Genomic DNA, 24,065 nt, shown 5'->3' with positions numbered 1-24,065 from the left:
AAGAAAAGTAAATTCTTTTATCGTTCCCTTATTATTTTCGGGGGGGGGGGGGGGGGGGGGGAATGGTTGAATGGTATTAAAAATATATATATATATAATAATAATAATAATAATAATATATTATTTTACAAAAATTCGGCGTCCTTACTGGCACAGCATCGCCTTGTGTCTACCCTTCAGGGAAGGGCCTCCTCGCTGGCACATGATCAGGTGTCTGGCTCTGATATCATTTGTAATGACCCATGGCACATCGCCTTGTGTCTACCCTCCAAGGAAGGGCCTCCTCGCTGGCACATGGTCAGGTGTCTGACTCTGATATCATTTGTAATGACCCATGGCACATCGCCTTGTGTCTACCCTCCAGGGAAGGGCCTCCTCGTTGGCACATGGTCAGGTGTCTGGCTCTGATATCATTTGTAATGACCCATGGCACATCGCCTTGTGTCTACCCTTCAGGGAAGGGCCTCCTCGCTGGCACATGGTCAGGTGTCTAGCTCTGATACCATTTGTAACGACCCAGACCCACCGTTTGCGGATATTGTCCTCAAGGCTCTGATACCATTTATAAAAGGGGTCTTGTTCTCCTCCCCAACCAATGTGGGATATTACTGGCACATCATCTTGTGTCTACCCCCTTTGGGAAGCCCAACGTTCTTGCTCGCACTCTTTCCTTCCTCCAATCAATGTGGACCCCCCCCCCCCGGCCAAAATCCAACCCCTTTGGGGCCTAGTGTCCTTACTGGCACATCGTCTTGTGTCTACCCCCTTCGGGGAAGGGCCTCCTCGCTGGCACATGGTCAGATGTCTGGCTCTGATACCATTTGTAACGACCTAGGCTCACTGTTAGCCGATATTGTCCTCTTTGAGCCTTTCCTTTTGCAGGGAAAGGTTTTCACATCTCCTCCCCAACCAATGTGGGACATCACAAAATCTATCCAAAAACTCGTAACGTTCCATGAGACATTCCAAGAATCATAAACATAATTAGCCCCTAATTGATTTTTAATTCGGAAGTTTAAAATTAATGTCTATATAACAACTCAAGTTCACCGCTACCAGATATTGTCCTCTTTGAGCTACCCTCAAGGCCTTAAAACTCGTCTACTAGGAGAAGGTTTCCACACCCCTATAAATGGTGTTTTGTTCTCCTCCCCAACCAACGTGGGACTCTCACAGACAGAGTAAGTATAAAAAAATAAAAACATATTAAAAAATTAAACTCATTTAAAAGAATATATATCAACAAAACCCAATACATATTTCTTGACCAAAAGGTCAGACATTAAAAAATGGAGTCACTAAACTCGGGTTTCTTTTTAAAAAGGGAGTCACTTGCATATAACTCATCTTCAATTAAGATCTTCTAGCTCGACCATACCCGACACATAAAGACAGTGACCACTCAACTCATACGTCAATCATTAGTTCCCGAAGAGCATGTACCATCTATAATGGTCCACGACAAACGCTTTGATGTTTCATAGAAAAATAGGCAATAAGATTAAGATCCACCTGGTAGGATGACTTGAATCACCCTCTTTCGATAATTCTGGTAATTAATTACGTGAGCACACAATATATTCGTGCTGAGGTTTATATATATATATATAACATTTCAAGACTTTTAACCATGGACAAAGGTAAATTACATAAATAATTTTATAGAGTTCAAATTTGAAACTGATGTTATGGGCTCACATTGGTAGACTTAGATTTCAAAGGATAGAATCGAATTTTCATTAAGGATATATTGGTGACACCCATAAGCTAATTAGGTAAGTGGTCTTACTATCGACATGGTTATATTTGATGTTGACACTGGTTCTGCACGTGTCATATATACTGATATGTGTGAATTATCTGTGAATCAATATGTTTATATTATGTTTATGTTATGTTATAATATGTGAATTGTATGATAATATTTACGGTGTGATGTGTTCAATGATATGTTTGAGATATGATACGAGAATGATGCACTAAACGTAATGTAACGATAGAAGTAAGATGTGTTCACGAAACGTTAAGGTTAGGTTACGTCTCGAAGTGCTATGGATATGAGAGATTGATAAAAGAATATGGTTAGAATACGGGTAGAAAGGGATGAGATGATGATAGATTGATAGAACGATAGAACGATAGCGTTAGAGTATGTTCATGTAACGATATGACTACGATAGGTATAAGAATGTTAAGGCTATGATAAGTTAAGGAACGATATGGCCACGAAGTGTTTACGATATGATATGATTATGATACGACATGTGAATGATGGATGTATATAAATGAAGACGATATGAAATATGTTATGGTACGACATATGTGATAAATTGACATGTTTATGGTACGATATATTGTCATGCGATATGTTATGGTATGATATATATATGATGAAAATTATTTGAGATGTATGGAACGCTAGCGGGGTGGTATTAAATGATAATGAAAATGAAAAAATGTTGGGACTTCATACATTAGGGGATACCCCTTAGCCTTCACGATAGTACGGAGGCGTACGTTACGAGGCAGGAATGCGATCACTATGGTTATCGTAATGCTGCAACGATCAGGCAAGGGTACGATCATTATGGTTAACCTAATGCTGCCGTGACGGTTACTAGTTCTAACGGGTGTCTGGCCTAAGGAGCTCCCGGAGTACGCTCGCCTGACAAGGAAGGTGGCTCAACGGTGTGTGAATTGACTGGTGAGTCCATACTCGCATGTATGGACTGTGTGTAGAGAATATGATATACATCCAAATTACCCGTTAGGACAATATCGTAGGAAAATGGATTTAAATGATAGGTCTTGTCATTGCATTTGCATGTTCTTGCATTTAACTTCCAATAGTGGGGTCACTTACTGAGTATTTCTTTAAATACTCAAACCATATGCTACTACATTTCTCAGGTTAAGGCAAGACATTCACGTACGGCTGACGACAACATCGCAACTCGAGACCATGACACATGCATAGAATAGTGATATTTATTTTCTTAGACTTAGGCTAGAATAGGATATTTTTAACTTAAACGCTTATTTATTTTATTTAGTATTTTGTTGTGTCGTTTTAAAGATGTTTTCAAAACACGTAAGTTCATGGCTGTGTTTTAAGATAAATGTTATGTTTTATGGAATTTAAATGAAGTCTCCCGCATTCAATGTTTATGGTACGTATACAGTAGCGACCTTAAATTAAGTAGAAAATTTTGGGTCGTTACAATAACTATGACATAAGTACGTTTATCATCGTAATCATGTCGGGTTTAAAAATAGGTCCATTTTAGTCCAACCAAATTTAAATTAATGAGAGAGAAAAAAAAATGAATCAAAGAAATTTGCTAATATTAATAGGCATGTGATCGTGGGCATGTTTAGAGTACTAAAATCTTTGATTGTTTGAATATTTTTAGAAGGGGACAAGAAAAAATGTTAATATTCTATAAATTAACATTAAAATTTTAAGATGACTTTAATTTGGTTCGAATCTGATGAGTAAATTGACACCGAACTATGTGCCAGCGAGGAGGGTGTTCCCCGAAGGGGTAGATGAAGATGCTAGCCCTAAAAGGAGGTGGATTTGTCGGGGGGTCCGACATCGATTGGAGAAAGGAAAGAGTGCCAGCGAGAACGCTGAGCCCGGAATGGGGGTGGATTGTGATGTCCCACATTGGTTGGGGAGGAGAACATGAAGGGAAGCCCGAAAGGGAAAGCCCAAAGAGAACAATATCTGCTAGCGGTGAACCTGGGCCGTTACAGGATGATATCGTAATAATTTTTCTTAGAAGCAAGTGAGTGAAGACAAAATATATTGAAAGAACTCGTGTTGGTCGGTGGAACTAGTTTCCACTCTTTGAAGCAATGAGTAGGTAACATGGTTATATCGCACGGGAATACAAGAAAACGTCGGGATTATCAGATTTGAACTCGAATTCCAAATTTTGATCTAAATCGTGTCCGGAATGAATTTAGGAGGGATGATCTAAGAATACGAGGAAGAAGTCTCACATTGAAGAAGGTAAGGAGTAGGTTTGGGAAAGAAGATGATGACGACGACAATGATGATAAAAGTGGGTGATGGTGGTCACCGACCGTCACGAAAGATAGCAAGGGCAGCTTTAGCTATATCGGAGAACGTATGTTATTTTTTAAAAAAATATATTATTATCATTATTTTACTATTTAAAAATTGTCACGCGACTCTCGTGAATTATTTAACCAATTATACTAACAAACGTCCCAAAATTGAGCATTTTCTAAACGCTAGTGACTAAGTTGTTCAATTTTGTGTAACAACCTAAGTCCACCGCTCCCACCGCTAGCCGATATTGTCTTTTTTGTATTTTCTCTTTCGAGACTGCCCCGTTGTAAAACGTCACACCCTTATAAACAATGTTTTGTTCTTCTCTTCAACTGATGTGAGAACTTCCGAACTGATGTGAGCCATTCTCAGGTTGTATTATATCCGAGACTATTTTTCGTTATTACTATGTAATGCTAATAGAACATTTTAATTCTTAAAATTTAATAAATAATAATTTTATAATTTTAATTCTTAAAATTTAATAAATAATAATTTAGTCTTTATATTTAAAAAAAAAATTATTAAAATTATTATAAGTTACAGTATATATCATATTTGATATTTTATTATAAGATAAATATCTAGATATCTTTCCATATCTTTAGATATTTACCTTAACTATCGTATCATTTAGATGGGGTGGTTTAAGCAAACATTCTCAGAGGAATATTGTAACAACTCAGATCCACCGCTAGTAGATATTGTCCTCTTTGGGCTTTGGGCTTTTCCCTTCCCCTCAAGACTTTAAAACGGGAAGGTTTCCGGTTTCCACACCCTTATAAATGGTGGTTTGCTCTCCTCCCCAACCAATGTGGGGACATCACAATCCACCCCACTTCGGGGCCCAGCGTCCTCGCTGGCACTCTTTCCTTCCTCCAATCGATGTGGAACCGCCCCCAAATCCACCTCCCTTTGGGGCCAGCGTCCTTACTGGCACACCGCCTCGTGTCTACCACCCTTCGGGGAACAGCAAGAAGGCTGGCACATCGTCCGATGTAATCCACCTCCTTTTGGGGCCAGCGTCCTTACTGGCACACCGCCTCGTGTCTACCACCCTTCGGGGAACAGCAAGAAGGCTGGCACATCGTCCGATGTCCGACTCTAATACCATTTGTAACGACCCAGATCCACCGCTAGCAGATATTATCCTCTTTGGACTTTCCCTGTCGGGCTTCCCCTCAAGGCTTTAAAACGCGTCTACTAGGGGAAGGTTTCCACACCCTTATAAATGCTGGTTTGTTCTCCTCCCCAACCAATGTGGGACATCACAGATATGATTCTGACCGAAAGAATATTTTAAAAAGTTTAAAACATTTCTCGTATTTTTTTCTTAAAAAAAATGATTAAAAAATGAAAAATAGAATTGGAATCGAATGTGTGTCTTCTCATTAATATTCATAAATATGATACCAGCTACCAACTAATACCTAGGAATAAGAAACCACTAATATCTACGAATAAGAAAAAATATAAACTAATTAAATATTGAGAATAAAATAAAATATTAAGATATATTTCATGATTAATATATTCTCTAAATATTATATTTTAATAAAAATATTTAAAATTTAAAAAAAAATTAACTGAGTTTATTTATTTATTAATATTATTATTAAAAAAAATGTTATTATTATTATGAAATTTTCAAATCTTCGTGGCAAGCACTTCTAGTAGAGATCTGAAGAAAATAAATAAATAAATAAATAATTTCAAATGTGGACAACGAGAAGAATAAAAAATTAAAAAAAAATGTGGATCTAGCTGACGTGGATTGAGATTTGAGAGAGAGAAAAAACGGGACCACATATTGTTGGTGCGGAAGACGTGAGAAGACAATCCACGTGTTCAATAAATATAATGACGCAAAAACCTATAATTTAATAATTTTAATTTAATTATAAATTTATTTGAGTTATGTCGGGTTGAAATATATGATAATAGTATATGGGTCGTAGGTAACAAAACGTTCTTTGCAACGGTGCGAAAATTTTTCACTAACCGACGCATTTTAAAAATATACCTATTTAATTTCATAATTATTTTATTTATTAAAGAGTAATTTTTTTAAATATATATGGGAATTGATATGATTTATTTTTTAATATATAAACATGTAGGTTTGTATCTGTTTGTCAAGTTAGATTGTGAGGTGACTCAATCTAGAACGGTATGTAATAGTCTAAATCCTTCGCTACTAGATATTGTTCGCTTTGATTCCTCCCTTAGGGCCTAGTGTCCTCGTTGGCACACTGTCCGATGTCTGACTCTTATATCATTTGTAACAGTTCAAGCCCACTGCTAGTAGATATTCTCTCTAACCGATATGGGATCTCATAATCTACCTCTCTTGGGGGTCCAACGTCCTTGCTGATACATTGTCCGGTGTTTGACTTTGACACCATTTGTAACAGTCCAAGCCCACCGCTCGTAGATATTCTCTCCAACCAATGTGAGATCTCATAATTCACCTCTCTTGGGGGCACAACATTCTCGTTGGTACATCGTCCAGTGTCTGACTTTGATACCATTTGTAACAGTCAAAGCCCACCGCTGGTAGATATTCTCTCCAACCAATGTGGGATCTCATAATCTACCTCTCTTGGGAGCCCAATGTCCTCGTTGGTATATTGTCCGGTGTCTGACTTTGATACCATTTGTAACAGTCCAAACCCACCACTAGTAGATATTTTCTCCAACCGATGTGAGATCTCATAATTCACCTCTCTTGGGGGCCCAACGCTCTCGCTGGTACATCGTCCCGTGTCTGACTTTGATACCATTTGTAATAGTCCAAGCCCACTACTAGTAGATATTTTCTCCAACCGATGTGAGATCTCATAATTCACCTCTCTTGGGGGCCCAACGTTCTAGTTGGTACATCGTCTAGTGTCTGACTTTGATACCATTTGTAACAGTCCAAACCCACCGCTAGTAGATATTCTCTCCAACCGATGTGGGATCTCATAATCTACCTTTTTTGGGAGCCCAACGTCCTCGCTGATACATTGTCCAGTGTCTGACTTTGATATCATTTATAACCGTCCAAACCCACCGCTAGTAGATATTCTCTCCAACCGATGTGAGATCTCATAATTCCCCTTTCTTGGGGACCCAACGTTCTCGTTGGTACATCGACTAGTGTCTGACTTTGATACCATTTGTAATGGTCCAAACCCACCGCTAGTAGATATTCTCTCCAACCGATGTGAGATCTCATAATTCACCTCTCTTGGGGGCCCAACGTTCTCGTTGGTACATCGTCCAGTGTCTGACTTTGATACATTTGTAACAGTTCAAACCCACCGCTAGTAGATATTCTCTCCAACCAATGTGGGATCTCATGATCCACCTCTCTTGGGAGTCCAACGTTCTCGCTCATACATTATCCGGTGTCTGACTTTGATACCATTTGTAACATTTCAAACCTACCGCTAGTAGATATTCTCTCCAACCAATGTGAGATCTCATAATTCACCTCTCTTGGGTGCCCAACGTTCTCGTTGGTACATCGTCCAGTGTCTGACTTCGATACCATTTGTAACAACTCAAGCCCACAGCTACCGGATATTGTCTGCTTCGGCCCCTCTCTTTCATTGGCACACCGCCCAGTGTCTAGCTCTGATATCGTTTGTAATAACCCAAGCCCACTGTAACAGATATTCTCTCCAACGGATGTGGAATCTCACACAATATCAAATCTTACTTCTAGATCTTCCATCATACACGAAATCAATTTTGTCTTATGTATTGGTTGATCCAAATTTGTTTGAAAAATAGAAAAGCTAAATTAATTTTTTAAAAAAGTTTAATTATAAATATTTATTAATATTAAATTCATGACCAGAAAATACCTAATAATAAATAAGTATAAAAACGGTTGTGTTGGTAGTTTGTAGGTGGGAGCCAGCTGATTAGGGTGTGGCATTAATTAATAACATAAATTAAATACAAAATATTCACCGACTTTTTTTTCTCCACAGCCCTAATAAATACATTGGCTTTCCTAACTATATATGACGTGTCAACATTTCATTGGCTACCATACTCCTCATTTAATTTTTGTAATAAATCCGCTCAACTGCGTCTTAAATGGCATTCCTCTTCCTCCCATCTCTTTTCCCCCAGTAAATTACCATTTCACCCTTTGTCAAATTACCATTTTATCCCTACTGCTCTCCGTTATTGTCTGTTTAGACTTGTTTTGTATTGACGTCAGATTCACAGTTTTAAAACGCGTCTATTAGGGAGAAGTTTCTACACCTTTGGAAGAAATATTTTGTTTCCCCTCTCCAACCGAGGTGGGATCTCACAATCCACCCCCTTTGTTAACTCAACGTCTTCATTGGTACGGTGTCTGACTCTAATACCATATTTTCAGCCTAAGCCCACCACTAGCAGATATTGTCTACTTTGGTTCGTTACATATCATCGTCAGCCTCATGGCTTTAAAACACGTTTACTAATGAGAGATTTGCACGCCCTCATAAGGAATGTTTCGTCCTCCTCTCCAACTGAGATGGGATCTCACAATCCACCCCCGTTCAGTGTCTGGGTCTGATACCATCTGTAACAGCCTAAGGTCAACACTAGCAGATATTGTCTGCTTTGGTCCACTACATATCGTCATCAGCCTCATGACTTTAAAACACGTCTACTAATGAGAGATTTGCACACCCTTATAAGGAATATTTCGTCCTCCTCTCCAACCGAGGTGGGATCTCACAATCCACCCTTGTTCAGTGTCGGGCTCTGATATCATCTGTAATAGCCTAAGGTCAACACTAGTAGATATTGTCTGCTTTGGTCCGTTACATTATCATCGTCAGCCTCGTGGCTTTAAAACACGTTTACTAATGAGAGATTTGCACGCCCTCATAAGGAATGTTTCGTCCTCCTCTCCAACCGAGGTGGGATCTCACAATCCACCCTTGTTCAGTGTCTGACTTTGATACCATCTGTAACAACCTAAGGTCAACACTAGTAGATATTGTCTGCTTTGGTTCGTTACATATCATCGTGAGCTTCATGACTTTAAAACGCGCCTGCACACCCTTAGAAGAAATGTTGCGTCCTCCTCTCCAACCGAGGTGAGATCTCACAATCCACCCTTGTTCAGTGTCTGACTTTGATACCATCTGTAACAACCTAAGGTCAACACTAGTAGATATTGTCTGCTTTGGTCCGTTACATATCGTCGTGAGCTTCATGACTTTAAACCGCGCCTACTAATGAGAGATTTGCACACCCTTAGAAGGAATATTTCGTCCTCCTCTCCAACCGAGGTGGGATCTCACAATCCACCCTTGTTCAGTGTCGGGCTCTGATATCATCTGTAATAGCCTAAGGTCAACACTAGTAGATATTGTCTGCTTTGGTCCGTTACATTATCATCGTCAGCCTCGTGGCTTTAAAACACGTTTACTAATGAGAGATTTGCACGCCCTCATAAGGAATGTTTCGTCCTCCTCTCCAACCGAGGTGGGATCTCACAATCCACCCTTGTTCAGTGTCTGACTTTGATACCATCTGTAACAACCTAAGGTCAACACTAGTAGATATTGTCTGCTTTGGTCCGTTACATATCGTCGTGAGCTTCATGACTTTAAAACGCGCCTGCACACCCTTAGAAGAAATGTTGCGTCCTCCTCTCCAACCGAGGTGAGATCTCACAATCCACCCTTGTTCAGTGTCTGACTTTGATACCATCTGTAACAACCTAAGGTCAACACTAGTAGATATTGTCTGCTTTGGTCCGTTACATATCGTCGTGAGCTTCATGACTTTAAACCGCGCCTACTAATGAGAGATTTGCACACCCTTAGAAGGAATATTTCGTCCTCCTCTCCAACCGAGGTGGGATCTCACAATCCACCCTTGTTCAGTGTCGGGCTCTGATATCATCTGTAATAGCCTAAGGTCAACACTAGTAGATATTGTCTGCTTTGGTCCGTTACATTATCATCGTCAGCCTCGTGGCTTTAAAACACGTTTACTAATGAGAGATTTGCACGCCCTCATAAGGAATGTTTCGTCCTCCTCTCCAACCGAGGTGGGATCTCACAATCCACCCTTGTTCAGTGTCTGACTTTGATACCATCTGTAACAACCTAAGGTCAACACTAGTAGATATTGTCTGCTTTGGTCCGTTACATATCGTCGTGAGCTTCATGACTTTAAAACGCGCCTGCACACCCTTAGAAGAAATGTTGCGTCCTCCTCTCCAACCGAGGTGAGATCTCACAATCCACCCTTGTTCAGTGTCTGACTTTGATACCATCTGTAACAACCTAAGGTCAACACTAGTAGATATTGTCTGCTTTGGTCCGTTACATATCGTCGTGAGCTTCATGACTTTAAACCGCGCCTACTAATGAGAGATTTGCACACCCTTAGAAGGAATATTTCGTCCTCTTCTCCCACCGAGGTGGGATCTCACAATCCACCCATATTCAGTGTCTGTGTCTGATACCATCTATAACAGCCTAAAGTCAACACTAGTAAATATTATCTGCTTTGACCCGTTACGTATTACCGTCAGCTTTACGATTTTAAAACACATCTATTAACGAGAGGTTTCTACGTTCTTCTAAATAAATAATTTCTTTAAAAAGAAAAAGATAATTCTTTTTCAAATTTCTATGAAGAGGTGGCTTTAGCTGATCAACCACCCCATGCCTCCATGTGGGGTCCATTCCACACCTACTCATGTGAATTCCGCCAATGGCATTTTCGTAATTATAAGAAAAACGAAGGGCAAAAGAGAAAGCAAGGGACTATAAGAATCCCAGTTGAAAATTAAGGGAAAAGAAAACGAAAATGTCTGTGGCGACGGAGGAAATCAAAGCCAAAGGAGCCGAAGTCTACAAAGGAGACGAGATTTGCCAAGAGAAATCCAAGGAATTGCTGAAGGAAATCGGTCTCCCAAATGGGCTTCTGCCATTGAAGGACATTGAAGAATGTGGGATCGTGAGAGAAACAGGGTATGTGTGGCTGAAGCAGAGGAAGAACACGACCCACAAGTTCGAGAAGATCGGGAAGCTGGTGTCGTATGCGACGGAGGTCACGGCGGTTGTGGAGAAGAACAAGATCAAGAAACTCACCGGAGTTAAGACGAAGGAGCTTCTGATTTGGGTGAGTTTGAGTGATATCTATGTGGATGATCCACCCACCGGAAAGATCACGTTTCAGACTCCGGCGGGATTGTTTAGGACTTTTCCGGTGTCGGCGTTTCAGGTTGAAGAGCCGTTGAAGCAGGTGAGTGAAAAGGAACATGGTGTGGGCGCTGTCGGAGTCAAGGAGGTCTGATCTGTATGTCTTGTGGTTTTATATAATGAAATGAATGTTTTATAGCTAATAAATTATGTGTTGTAGCTTGAGAATTTGGTTTGCTGTCTGATACTGTCTGGATTTGGGATCATTGCATTCATGTTTGTATTAAATGGTGCCTTGATCTCTCTGTTTTTTTGATGTTATATGGGTTTTTGAGGGGTTGGGAGAAGGCTCGAGAGGGGTCGAGCCTTGCGGGGAGGTAGTTCGAGAGCTCTAGAATGATGTACTTTGTTCGTTAGTCTTGGGAGGAGTAGGAATCACGACTCTTCACAAGGGTATGATATTGTCCATTTTGAGCTTTAAGCTTTCATGGCTTTGCTTTGGGTTTCCCCAAAAGGTCCCATACTAATCGAGATAGTATTCCTCACTTATAAACTCGTGATCTTCCGCTAAATTAACCCATGTGGGACTTACTCCCAATCATCCTCAACAATCCTCCCCTCGAACAAAGTACACTTTAAGCCTCAGATGGAGCTCTCGAATAGCCTCTCCTGAGGCTTATGGAGCTCTTGAATAGCCTCTCCTGAAGCTTATGGAGCTCTCGAATAGCCTCCCCTTAATTGAGGTTCGACTCACTTCTCTGGAGCCCTCGAACAAAGTACACTATAAGTCTCCCTTGAGGCTTATGGAGCTCTCGAATAGCCTCCCCTTAATTGAGGCTCGACTCATTTCTCTGGAGCCATCGAACAAAGTACACCCTTTATTCAACACTTTAGTCACTTTTGACTACACCTTCGAGGCTCACAATTCTTTGTTCGATATTTGAGGATTCTATTGACATGATTAAGTTTAGGGTATGACTATGATACCACGAGAATGTTTGCTTAATCCACCATATGTAAATGATGTGAAAGTTATCTTATTTATAATCAAATAAATTAAAGGATATGAAAATAACAATAAATGGAAAGATATCTAAATATCTAGATGTTTGTCTTGTAATAAAATATCAAATATGATATATATGGTAAACTATAATTTATTATTAAATATCCTTAACAGCTCTCTACCGTGTCTCCATATTGGCTTTCGTCTCCCCCATAATGGGTTTTCACTGAAAATTGTTTCTAATTGGGGGGAGGTTATCTTCTCCTTAATGTAGATGCGTTTTAAAATCGTGAGGTTGATGACGATATGTAATGGGTCAAAATGAACAATATCGACTTGGGCTGTTACAAATGGTATTAAAGTACGAGGGTGTGTTAGCGAGGACGTTAGACCACAAGGTGGGTGGATTGTGAGATCTCACATCGGTTGGAGAGGGGAACGAAACATTTCTTGTAAGGGTGTGGAAATCTCTCTTTAGTGAACGTGTTTTAAAATTATGAGGTTGATGGCGATGCATAACAGAAAAAAATGGACAATATTTGGGTCCCGAAGGGGCTGGATTGTGAGATCCTACACCCGTTGAAGAGGGGAATGAAACATTCCTTATAAAGGCGTGAAAGCCTCTCCTTAGTAGACATGTTTTAAAATTATGAGGCTGACGACGATACATAACGGGCCAAAACGGACAATATCTGCTAACGGTGAACTTAGGCGGTTACAAATATTTGAGTAGATACTGGGCGGTGTGCCAGCGAGGACATTGGACCTCCAAGGAGGGTGGATTGTGAGATCTCATATTGGTTGGAGAAAGGAACGAAAACATTCATTATAAGAGTGTGGAAACCTCTCTTTAGCAAACATGTTTTAAAAAATCGTGAAGCTGACAATAACGGTCCAAACTTCATAATATTGTTTCATGTGGTCTTCCCAGATATCATGTTCGGAATGAAGTGCCTTCTAGATATTCAAATCCGTCACATCTCTACCATCTTTCATAAAACCAAACAACCACTTTGATAATGGGAAAGACAAGATGAGACCTAACTTTTAGGGTCGGGGAAAACGTAATCACACGCAATCATGGTTCATGATGGGACCTAACTTTTTGTGAAGAATTCTGTGAGCTTACTTTCTTTTCTAGGTAGGGTTGGATGCATAGTACTTCTCTATGCATGGTTCACACACGTTCGCATGAATCCACTAGGCGAGTTCATATACGAAGTCTATAAGCCTGACTACAGGCTAACACATGCTCACGTTGTCGTAAACCAATGGAAAGAAAGGAACTCGTATCATATAATGGTGTATATGTTTATACAAAACATATTGGAGAAGTATCCTAGGCTCGCGACATACTAGGGGTGTACATTCAACCCGACAACCCGGACCAACCCAACCCGAACTATAAGAGTTGAGTTGGGTTGGATTAGCATTTCGGGTAGGGTTTGGTTCATTTTTCTGAACCCAAACTGAATCGGTTCGGTTTCGAATTCGTGGACAAACTTTCGGGTTGACCCGAGCCAAATAGAAATAAATAAAATATATTAAGAATTCTTTTGTATTAATGGGTTTGTCAGAGTGATATATAGGCTAGTTTAAGGACACTAACGCCCGCCCGTGTTCGAAACTATTCACATTTAAATATATGGATTATTGTTTTTGGTTTTATGACAATGTTGAACTATGTTAATATGTTACAATTTTATTGAATTTGTTTTTTTTATATGGTTTATTGTTTTTTCGTTTTATGACAATATTGAACTATGTTAATATGTTACAATTTTATTGAATCTGTTTTTTTTTTTTTTTTTGTCAATAATTATAGATGGATTTGTGTTTGTTTGTGAACTTTTAATTCGAATAATTATAAATTGTGGATAAATAAAACTTAAAAAAAATTTGACAACAACTCGAAAATAGAGGGTTGGGTTGTAAAAAGTTTCGGGTTGGGTTGCGTTACCAATCCAACCAACCCTAACTTTTGGGTTGTATAAAAAAAAAATTCATGGTTTATTGTTTTTCGTTTTGTGACAATGTTGAACTATGTTAATATGTTACAATTTTATTTAATTTGTTTGTTTTTTTTTTTTTGTCAATAATTATAGATTGATTTGTGTTTGTTTGTGAACTTTTAATTCGAGTAATTATAAATTGTGGATAAATAAAACTTAAAAAAAAATTTGACAACCCAACCCGGACCCACTCCGAACCCAACTCGAAAATAGAGGGTTGGGTTGGGTTGCATTGAGTTGGGTTATGAAAAGTTTCGGGTTGGGTTGGGTTACCAATCCAACCAACCTTAACTTTTGGGTTGGATAAAAAAAAAATCCCTCAACCCAACCGAGATCATGTACACCCCTACGACATATCATATGCATAAGATCCTGTATTATCGAATCATGATATTACTATCCTAACGAGACATACTTACATGTACATGACATATCTTTCATTATTATCGTACATGTCTTATCAGTGTCTCGTAGGCGTAACGTAAACATGATATCATAATATACATGGATTGACATACTCGAAGTACATGTTGCTGCGGAATATTGGCTAAATAGCTACCTTAGTGACCTTAAATTCTTCCAATTATGTCAAAATCGGCTCCTTGGTGGAATGTTGTAAGAGATCTTAAATAGAGTTACCTAAGCCATCAAAGTTGAGTTGGAGCCGAACCCACCCCAAACAGGGAGGGGATTCCCCGCCCACCCCGAACAGAATTATATTCATTGTCCCATTTGTAACGGCCCAGATCCACCGCTAGCAGATATTGTCTTCTTTGGGCTTTTTCTTTCGGGCTTCCTCTCAAGGCTTTAAAACGCGTCTGCTAGGAGAAGGTTTCCACACCCTTATAAATGGTGGTTTGTTCTCCTCCCCAACCAATGTGGGACATCACAATCCACCCCCTTCGGGGCCAGCGTCCTCGCTGGCACTCTTTCCTTCCTTCCAATCGTTGTGGGACTGCCCCCAAATCCACCCCTTTTGGGGCCAGCGTCCTTATTGGCATACTGCCTCGTGTCTACCCCCCTTCGGGGAACAGCGAGAAGGCTGACACATCGTCCAGTGTCTGACTCTGATACCATTTGTAACGTCCCATATCCACGTCCACGGCTAGCCGATATTGTCCTCTTTGGGCTATATATATATATATATATATAATTTTGAGACTCTATTTTTTAAAATTCAACCATATATATATTTTTAAATAATACTTTTATTTTTTTTTAAGATTTTATTAATGAAAATTATAAAAATTATAATATTTTTATACATTTAGCCTTTTATTCTTTTAACCATCCGAAATTTCTATTATTCTAAACCCTATTTCACGTCCCCGCCACACCACCCTCCCATTACCAGCCACTGCACCCCGCCCCCACGGTCGCCTCACGCCGCTCCTGTCCGACGTCGTCTCAGCGGTTGCCGCCGCACGCTGCACTCTCAACTGTTGCAGTCTCAGTATTCCGTCGAACTCGCCGTTGCTCCCTCCCTCTCATACTCTCTCGCCTCTCCGAGCAGTCAGAAACAGTGGTTCAGCCACTAACCCTCGGCGTCGGTGAGTTCGTGCCGACCCTTACGCGCGCTGCCGCTCGATTTTCAGATACTTAGGTGTTGATTTTTTGTTTGATTCTTTACTTTGTTTCGTTGGTTTATGTTGACTTGTTTGGTTTCGTTGTTGATTTCTTCTTCAACCAATGTTGAACTAAGAACGTATGCATTACAGAGTAGAGAAAGGACAGATTGAATAACTAAATTAAAGGAACAACAAGACGTATTATTCTTCATCTGAATCAATAAATAAAAAAGCCAAAAAAAAAAAAAAAAAAAAAAGAAAAAAGAAAAGGAGAAAAGAAAGAAAGAACAGGCTTTAAGAAGAAGATTTCAATCACTATTTTTTTTTTTTTTTTTGTTAACCTCCATTACTTGATTTTAAGTGTAGTATCTCTGAAGGGGTGACATTCTCAATGGTGAAGAAGAGGAAGCATAGCGAGACTTTGCCGGCAGTACCGGTTAAGAAGGATGATGTTGCCCCTGAGAGATCCAAGCGGACGCTCACGGGTTGGAAAGACAAGGAAGTCATAACAAAGAGTGAATCTGATTCTGATCATGCTGTTTTTCGAAATAAAGAGAAAGTTCTTGTCACTTGTTCCCGCCGAATCAATTTCAGGTATGAAATATAGACAGGTCAATTTGACTTGCATACTTACATATGGAACATGAACACTTGAATCAATTGGGCTGCTGATAGTTTCCAGATTTTTATATGATACAAAAATTCTTATTTCATTTTCTCTTCTGGTACAAGGTGTAATCCATTAATGTAATCTTTAATTCACTTGTTAGTTTAGTAATATGATTGGTGAAGTTAAAGAAAGTAAGAAGCGTTTATTGTAATTGTACTTTGTGTTATACTGTTCTAGTGCTCTTTAAGTCGATTATCGATTTCCCTGCAAGAAGAACACGGTTCAAATGCAATGTAGAGTAGGTTTAAGAGGAAAACCAAGAACGATTTTGATGAATGCTGTCATAGCTGTACATGGGCTATGTGATTAGAAAGAAATAGTTGATATTGATTGACTGCCTCCATTATGTTCTTGCTAGCAAATACCACTACTTTTGTTTTGGATCTTCCAAATCATTCCCGTGGGACGTCCGGACCCTTTCTTTTTTCTGATCCTTCGATAAAACGATTCATTCTCTTCTTAAAAAATAGGAGGTAGAACCAATAAATATTTTTTTTTCGATTCATCCCGGGAGTTAAATACCTCATTCAAGAATTGTGTTTTTGATCTTTCCTTTTGGTGTTCACTCTCTACACCTTTCTGTTGTTACATCATTTTAGTTGAAATACGTTGGTGTAGCTTTTTGTAAAATCTTTTAAGAGGTATATACAGGGTCAGTTAGTTAGTGATGCAACATTTCACTCATCATTAAAAAGTTTGTCTTCCTTGAGAGTCGTGGCGATTTTATTAAACCTTTGTGATTGATTAGGTATCGGCATTTGATGTTGAATATGGTATCACTTTTGCCACATTGTAAGAAGGATAACAAGGTGGAGTCAAGGTCCACCAAGGGTGCAACACTGAATGAGCTGGTTGAGCTCAAGGGTTGTTCTTCCAGCCTATTTTTTGAGGTTAGAACTTTTTCTTTGCACCTTGTCATATCAAACATGGAATTCAATTCATAATCGGGAATTTGTTTGATACAAGCTAGAATGATAAATTTTTTGCTTCTGTTGTGTTGTAAGGATGCACTAAATTTCCATTTCTTTTCGTTCTATTATCATCCTTGCTGCCTTTTCATCAAGTTTTTCCACTCGTTCTGTAACAATAACTTTGAATTAATTTTTGCGTTCTTGATTTGTAAATGTCTTTTTGTCCCTTGGATTTTGATCCTGCAAAGTCGAATTAATCGTTTTATTTCCAAAGCTTATTGCAAGATTTTTCAGTTCTGTTTCTTTCTGTTGTTATTATTTCTAACATTTTACATGCTATATAGCATTTACATGAATTTACTTATTGATCTTTTTGTCTATACTTCCAGTGTAGAAAACATAAAGATCTCTATTTATGGATGGCAAAGTGCCCTAGTGGACCATCTGTGAAGTTTTTAGTTAATGCCGGTAATTTTAATGTGCAATCAAATCTTATTACTCGATTTCATGGCAGAAGTTGTATTGGATTTCTTAATTAAATACAGTTTGCTTACTTTTCCATTGTTTTTTTTCAGTGCATACAATGGAAGAACTGAAGCTTACAGGGAACCATCTGAAAGGTTCCCGTCCGATTTTGACATTCTCATCAAATTTTGATAAAGATGCCCACTGGAAACTTCTGAAGGAAATAATTGTTCAGGTATCAATGGAAAAGTTTTTTCAAGTAATTCAATTTTGAACTATTTTCATTTTTTTGAAAAAGAAAACGTATTTCATTGTTGTATGAAATGGGAAAAGGAGTAAAAAACTTGAAACATGAAAAGGTGGATTATAAGAAACTTCTCCAATTTGTAAGTAACGAGCAAAGGCTATAAACTCTAAATGGATATTTACACTTTGCACCTTAGCAAACACAAACATGGGTACAATGTTACATCAATTTTAAAAAAGTTGGACATATATATATATATTTATATAAAATGTATATGTATATATTGACATATTAATAGTTCTTTACTAATAAAACATGTAAATTTAATTTAAAAACAAAGTATACTTACTCAAAACATACAAAGTTAAGTCATTAATGATATTTAAATTCTTAATGATATCAAGGGATCTAGTGGGTATAACTTGAGAAGAATATGTCATCCTAATACTTTAGAATTGATCGATGTATAAGGATTCAATTTATAAGAAGATATCTTTTTCTTTTACCTTATTCGTATGTTAAATATTTTTCAGAGCCATGTCCAAAATTAGAAAAAATATATTTATTTTAGACATGTTTTTAACATGTCAAACACATGCCCGAAGCGTGTCAGGACCTGTCTGAAAATAATAAAATAATGTTTGCACGACTATAGTTCAATTATATTCTTTCATTCTTCTTTATGATGGTTTTTATGCAAAGAAAAAAAAAAAAAAAAAAAAAGAAAAAAAAGAAAAAATGTAAATGCTCATCTTTCATGTGAAATATACTATGAGATAAGAATATGGATTAGTCAATACTTGTGCCCGATTTCATATTTTTATGCTGGTTCCCAATACTGTCATTCCCTTATTATGCTGCCTTTATTTATTTCCTGATTTAGGTGGTCATATTAGTTTGATTTGCTGCCTGTTTACTATGTTGTGAAAAATAATTGTGGATTGTAGTTGCTTCTCCAAATAATGGCGTTCTTGTTTACAAATCCTATGTAGTCTCATCTTAATTTGTCATAATTTTAGCTTAAAATGTTTTTCCCCCCAGATTTTTGGAACTCCGAAGGAACATCGACATTCGAAGCCATACCATGATCATGTATTTGTTTTCTCCATTGTAGATGACCACATATGGTTCCGAAATTACCAGGTATGGTTTATTTATATTTTTACCTGTTACTGAATTTAATTCTCTCAATCGTTGGTTGCATCCAAATACACAACTTCCACATTTCATGCAAATCATGTACTTGATCCTGTCCTTTCTGTTAAATGTGAGCAAGAACTTTATCCATTGCTGGATCGTCTGCTTTCTTTTCTTTTTTGGTCTCAAAACAAGAAAGTTTTCGAAGTTCGGGTGCCTATTTAAAAGGTGTAGCTTGAGTGCAAAGTATGGGGACCTGAGGGACAATGTGCGTTTTTTGTCAAGTAGTGTCTACCAGGATACATTAGATTGGAGGGGCTTGAGATTAAGCAAATTTTGGCGAATAATTTTTTGGGAGAGCCCAGGTTTCTCTCGTCCATATGTCAACAAAACTTTATTAATTTTTAGTTCAATTTATAGTACCTATCAGATTTCTTAGTCCATTTTCATATAATTGTTGGTATAAGTTCTCGCTCGGGGGTTGCGTGGGCGTGTCATCCCCAAAGAACCATTACTTAATGATATGGCTTTGTCTTCTTTGTTTGGTGTGATCAGATAGCTGTTCCACATAATGAATCAGATAAAGTAGCTCGTGGAGGACTAGATAAAATGACTCTCATTGAGGTTATTAAACTTCCTCTCCCCTTAGTCTATAAATGAGTATTCACAATTTTCGGTTAACTTAAAAAAATTTATATTTTACAGGTCGGCCCACGATTCTGTTTGAATCCAATCAAGATATTTGGTGGCAGTTTTGGAGGTCCAACCCTATACGAGAATCTGCTCTACGTATCGCCAAACCAGGTTAGACGACTCAACTTTTTGATGATTTGGGATTACACTTCTTCACTATGCCTTTACAATATATCTGAGGGCTTTCTGAGGAGGCATTAGCTGCTATGCTTTTATGGTTTCTCTAAGTTCATTTTGTACAAGAGAACTGAAGTATAGGCATTACAGAAAAAGAATGTCATTTCAAAGGCCAATTATTCGTTATCTTTTTCAATTCAAGGCTCTTTGAGAAATGATCTGCTCATCTAATTTACCATTATGCTTTTAGTAATGTTTTTTCTATTCATGGTTGAATACCTGGAATTGCAATAATCCCTTGCATTCTTTAGAGAACACTAGTAGTGGGAGTTGGGAGCATCGTTGAGAGGGAGTCCCACGTTTGCTAATTAGGGAATGATCATGAGTTTATAAGTAAGGAATACATCTCCATTGATATGAGGTCTTTTGGAGAAACCAAAAGCAAAACCATGAGAGCTTATACTCAATACCAAAGTGGACAATATCAATACCATTGTGGAGGTCCGTGTTTCCTAACATAGAATACTCAAATGTCGAACAAAGAGGTTGTGAGACTCGAAGGTGTGGTCAAAAGTGACTCAAGTGTCGAACAAAGGGTGTATTTTGTTCGAGACTCCAGAGAAGGAGTCGAGTCTCGATCAAGGGGAAGCTGTTCCAGGGCTCCATAGGCTTTAGGGGATGCTCTATAGTGTATTTTGTTCGAGGGGAGGATTGTTGAGAGGGAGTCACACATTGGCTAATTTAGGGAATGATCATGGATTTATAAGTAAGGAATACATCTCAATTGGTATGAGACCTTTTGGAGAAATTAAAAGTAAAACGATGAGAGCTTATGCTCAAAGTGGACAATATCATATCATTGTGGAGGTCTGTAATTCCTAACAAGCAGCTTATCTGATCTACGAACAGATGGAACCAAGTTCTATAATTTGAGCTTTAACAATTAGACATAGACTTGCTCATGTTTTTGACGTCTCTCTGTAGATTCGAGCGTTGGAGAAGAAGCAGAAGGCTGGAAAATACTCGAAGAAAGTTAAAGCGAAAACGAGGAGGAAGATGCACGAGTTATCAAATCCATTGGAACCGGACGAGTTTGCTGATATGTGGAAGGAATAGTCTTTGGATGGACTTCATTTCGTCTAGACTCAAAATTAAAGTTCCTTACCCCTCCAATGAAATGGGTATTTGTTCTATAATGTACTGTTATCTATAGTGCAAATTTTGGCCTTGTTATTTATTTAAACCTGGAATTCTGTTTCTGTATGTTCAATGTTTGAATGCTTTATAGATATGATTTTATAAGATATGTTACAATGAGTGGAGTAGTTCTTGACGAATGCTATATCTCTAGTGGATAAATGTGATGTGATGTCCCACGTTGGTTGGGGAGGAGAATAAACCACCATTTATAAGGGTGTGGAAATCTTTCCCTAGCAAATGCGTTTTAAAGTCTTGAGGGGAAGCCCGAAAGGGAAAGCTCAAAGAGGACAATATTTGCTAGCGGTGGATCTGGGCCATTACAAATGGTATTAGAGTCAGACACAGGACGATGTGCCAGCCTTCTCGCTATTCCCTGAAGGGGTAGACACGAGGCGGTGTGGTAGTAAGGACACTGGGCCCCAAAGGGGGTGGATTTGGGGGCGGTCCCACATCGATTGAAGGAAGGAAAGAGTGCCAGCGAGGACGCTGGGCCCCGAAGGAGGGTGGATTGTAATGTCTCACATTGGTTGGGGAGGAGAACAAACCATCATTTATAAGGGTGTGGAAACCTTCCCCTAGCAGACGCATTTTAAAGCCTTAGGGGAAGCCCGAAAGGGAAAGCCTAAAGAGGACAATATCTGCTAGCGGTGTATCTGGGCCATTACAATAAATTTTCTAGTTACTCTAGACTGTATGGATTCTGGTCATGATCTTCTACACGACCTCTTTAGTTACTTGCACAAACTCTAGTCCTAACAATTTGTATTCACCTACTTCATCCCAATATACTAGGAACTTGCACCGTTTTTCATACAAGGTCTTCGAATAATTCCATGCCAATAGTTTCTTGGAAACTATTGTGGTACGCGAATTGCAATTTGGTGTCCCAATTACCTAATAAATCCAAAACGTAGACACAAAAATCCTACCAGTGTTTGGTTTAGATGTTCAATTTGTCTATTTGTCCGTGAATAGCAGACTAAAACCCAACCGGGTACTTGAAACTTGTGAAGAGTGGGTTCCAATTCGACACATTGGCTTTCCATGTAGTTTGACAATCTTATTCGTGCCTAACAGGGAATGTGTAGACTTAGTAAATCCGTAGATGATCACCCATATCACCCTATAGCCTTTCAAAGTTCTTAGTGGACCTAGGATGAAATTCATTGTTATGTTCTTTCATTTTCATTATGAGATGCCTTGAGGTTTCAGGAACCCCACCGTTCTTTGTTTCAGTGTCTTAACCTATTACAAATCATACATTTGCTTATGAACTCTGCTATATATTTCATGTTGTGCCAATAAAAGTGTTGTTTGAGATCTTGGTACATCTTAGTATCTATTGGATGCATGAAAAATAATGGATTATGTGTTTTCGTTAGTATCTCATTCCTCAGCTCATCATCTACTGGTACACATAAACGTCATTGACAGAGAAGTTCGTCATCTGCAAATTGAAAAAAAACTGTCAGTACGTCCCAGGAGGTCCCAGCGTAAGTTGACTTATAATCTTTGGAAGATTGAGACGCCCCAATCTATAATTCAATGCCATAGAGTCGTCTCGAATGTGATATGTGCAACAATTTCACCGACCATCGTTGCTATCTGTGCTCCTTCCAAGCCAAAAACTTGTCTTATTGTTGGTGATCATAGTTGACGAATGAATTGTCTTTCTGCTTAGGACATCAACAGCCACATTTGTCTTCTCTGTGTCGTACTGTATATCTACATTGCAATTCTTCATCTCTTCTAGCCGTCTTCGTTGTCTCATATTACGTCCTTTCTAGGTGAAAAAGTATTTTAAGCTCTTGTGGTCTGTAAAAATTTGTGTCATTCTCTCCATACAGATAGTGTCTACAGACTTGTAGTGTGAAAACTACCACTACTAGCTCTAAGTCATAGGTGGGATAATTCGCTCATAGTCCTTCCGTTATTGGGAGGCATAGACAATGACCTTTTTTGTCTTTCATGAACTCATCCCAACCGTTCCTTGAAAGCATCGCTATAGACAACATATTTTCCTTCTCCGACTGATACCATGAGTATTGGGGCCGAACTAGTATGCATTTCAAATCCTGAAAGTTTCTTCACCGACCTCAGTCCACACAAATGAACTTCTTTTCTAAGTCTACTGTGTGAGCGGTGAGGTTATCTTAGAAAAATTTCATATGAGTTGTGCTACGGTAATGGTAGGAGGACGGGGCCATTTGGTAACAACATCCACATTTGCTAGGTCGTGTCAAAGAAGGGAAACTCATTGTAGCTAAAACTCTCTGTTTAAGAACTCAACTTATAACTAGTTTTTTCTCGAGACGGTCAACATTCACACAAGGCTTATTTCATGCTCTCTATTAGTTTTGGGTTAGATCAATGTATCATCGAAGAGTACGATCACAAAGGCGTCACTTCGTAAACACCCAAATAATCAATGCCATGAACACAACAATCATATCTGTTAAACCGAATGACATGACCACGAACTCATAATGACCATACCGTAATCTAATGTTATCTTTTGTATGACTTTCTCCATTATTTTGATCAAATCAATATTGAAAGATTCCGTATCGCCTCTCTTAGTTAGTCGAACAAATTTCTTCAATAGATGTAGGAGTTGGATACAAGAAGAATAATGGAGCAACGTTATAATCAAAAGGGTCTATAGCTCAGTGGTAGAGCATTTGACTGCAGATCAAGAGGTCACCGGTTCGAACCCGGTTGGGCCCTTTCTTTTTAAATTTATTAAACAATTTTAATTAGACTTTAAACACATTAATGTTCGAAAATCTAAGTTAGTCTCTTTT

At 38.6% G+C, this 24,065-nt stretch overlaps 2 protein-coding genes and 1 non-coding gene across 6 annotated transcripts; all 3 read left to right on the top strand.

Annotated features, from left to right (window-relative positions):
- The first annotated feature begins 10,878 nt into the window (after positions 1-10,878).
- Positions 10,879-11,523, top strand: SVB (plant/protein (Protein of unknown function, DUF538)). The gene has a single exon (XM_023661185.2). It carries the CDS (start codon positions 10,901-10,903, stop codon positions 11,387-11,389), a length of 489 nt encoding a protein of 162 aa, XP_023516953.1. The 5' UTR covers positions 10,879-10,900; the 3' UTR covers positions 11,390-11,523.
- A 4,028-nt stretch (positions 11,524-15,551) lies between these two features.
- On the top strand, positions 15,552-21,398 carry LOC111779786 (ribosome biogenesis protein BRX1 homolog 1). Of its 4 annotated transcripts, none has more exons than XM_087119580.1 (9): positions 15,552-15,803; positions 16,199-16,415; positions 17,240-17,381; positions 17,792-17,870; positions 17,978-18,102; positions 19,156-19,257; positions 19,807-19,875; positions 19,957-20,055; positions 21,046-21,398. In XM_087119580.1, exons 2-9 carry the CDS (start codon positions 16,213-16,215, stop codon positions 21,175-21,177), a joined length of 951 nt encoding a protein of 316 aa, XP_086975706.1. In that variant the 5' UTR covers positions 15,552-15,803; positions 16,199-16,212; the 3' UTR covers positions 21,178-21,398. The 4 variants fall into 4 exon arrangements, with proteins under 4 accessions (XP_086975706.1, XP_086975705.1, XP_023515694.2 ...); XM_087119579.1 differs by having other exon boundaries at positions 15,552-15,856; XM_023659926.2 differs by having other exon boundaries at positions 15,553-15,803; positions 16,188-16,415.
- A 2,518-nt stretch (positions 21,399-23,916) lies between these two features.
- Positions 23,917-23,988, top strand: TRNAC-GCA (transfer RNA cysteine (anticodon GCA)). The gene has a single exon. It is a non-coding gene; the product is annotated as a tRNA-Cys (tRNA).
- Positions 23,989-24,065: the final 77 nt, after the last annotated feature.

Source organism: Cucurbita pepo, chromosome 18 (genome assembly GCF_057944985.1).
Source record: "Cucurbita pepo subsp. pepo isolate OVF chromosome 18, ASM5794498v1, whole genome shotgun sequence".
In the NCBI taxonomy this organism is placed as follows: domain Eukaryota; kingdom Viridiplantae; phylum Streptophyta; class Magnoliopsida; order Cucurbitales; family Cucurbitaceae; genus Cucurbita; species Cucurbita pepo.
This window is presented reverse-complemented; position numbering and strand designations above follow the sequence as displayed.

Excerpts from the sequence above, each read along its gene's own strand:
- SVB (XM_023661185.2), top strand. The coding sequence starts at position 10,901 with ATGTCTGTGGCGACGGAGGAAATCAAAGCCAAAGGAGCCGAAGTCTAC.
- LOC111779786 (XM_087119580.1), top strand. The coding sequence starts at position 16,213 with ATGGTGAAGAAGAGGAAGCATAGCGAGACTTTGCCGGCAGTACCGGTT. Across the intron at positions 17,382-17,791 it reads CTTCCAGCCTATTTTTTGAG|TGTAGAAAACATAAAGATCT; the intron begins GTTAGAACTTTT and ends CTATACTTCCAG. Across the intron at positions 17,871-17,977 it reads GAAGTTTTTAGTTAATGCCG|TGCATACAATGGAAGAACTG; the intron begins GTAATTTTAATG and ends GTTTTTTTTCAG.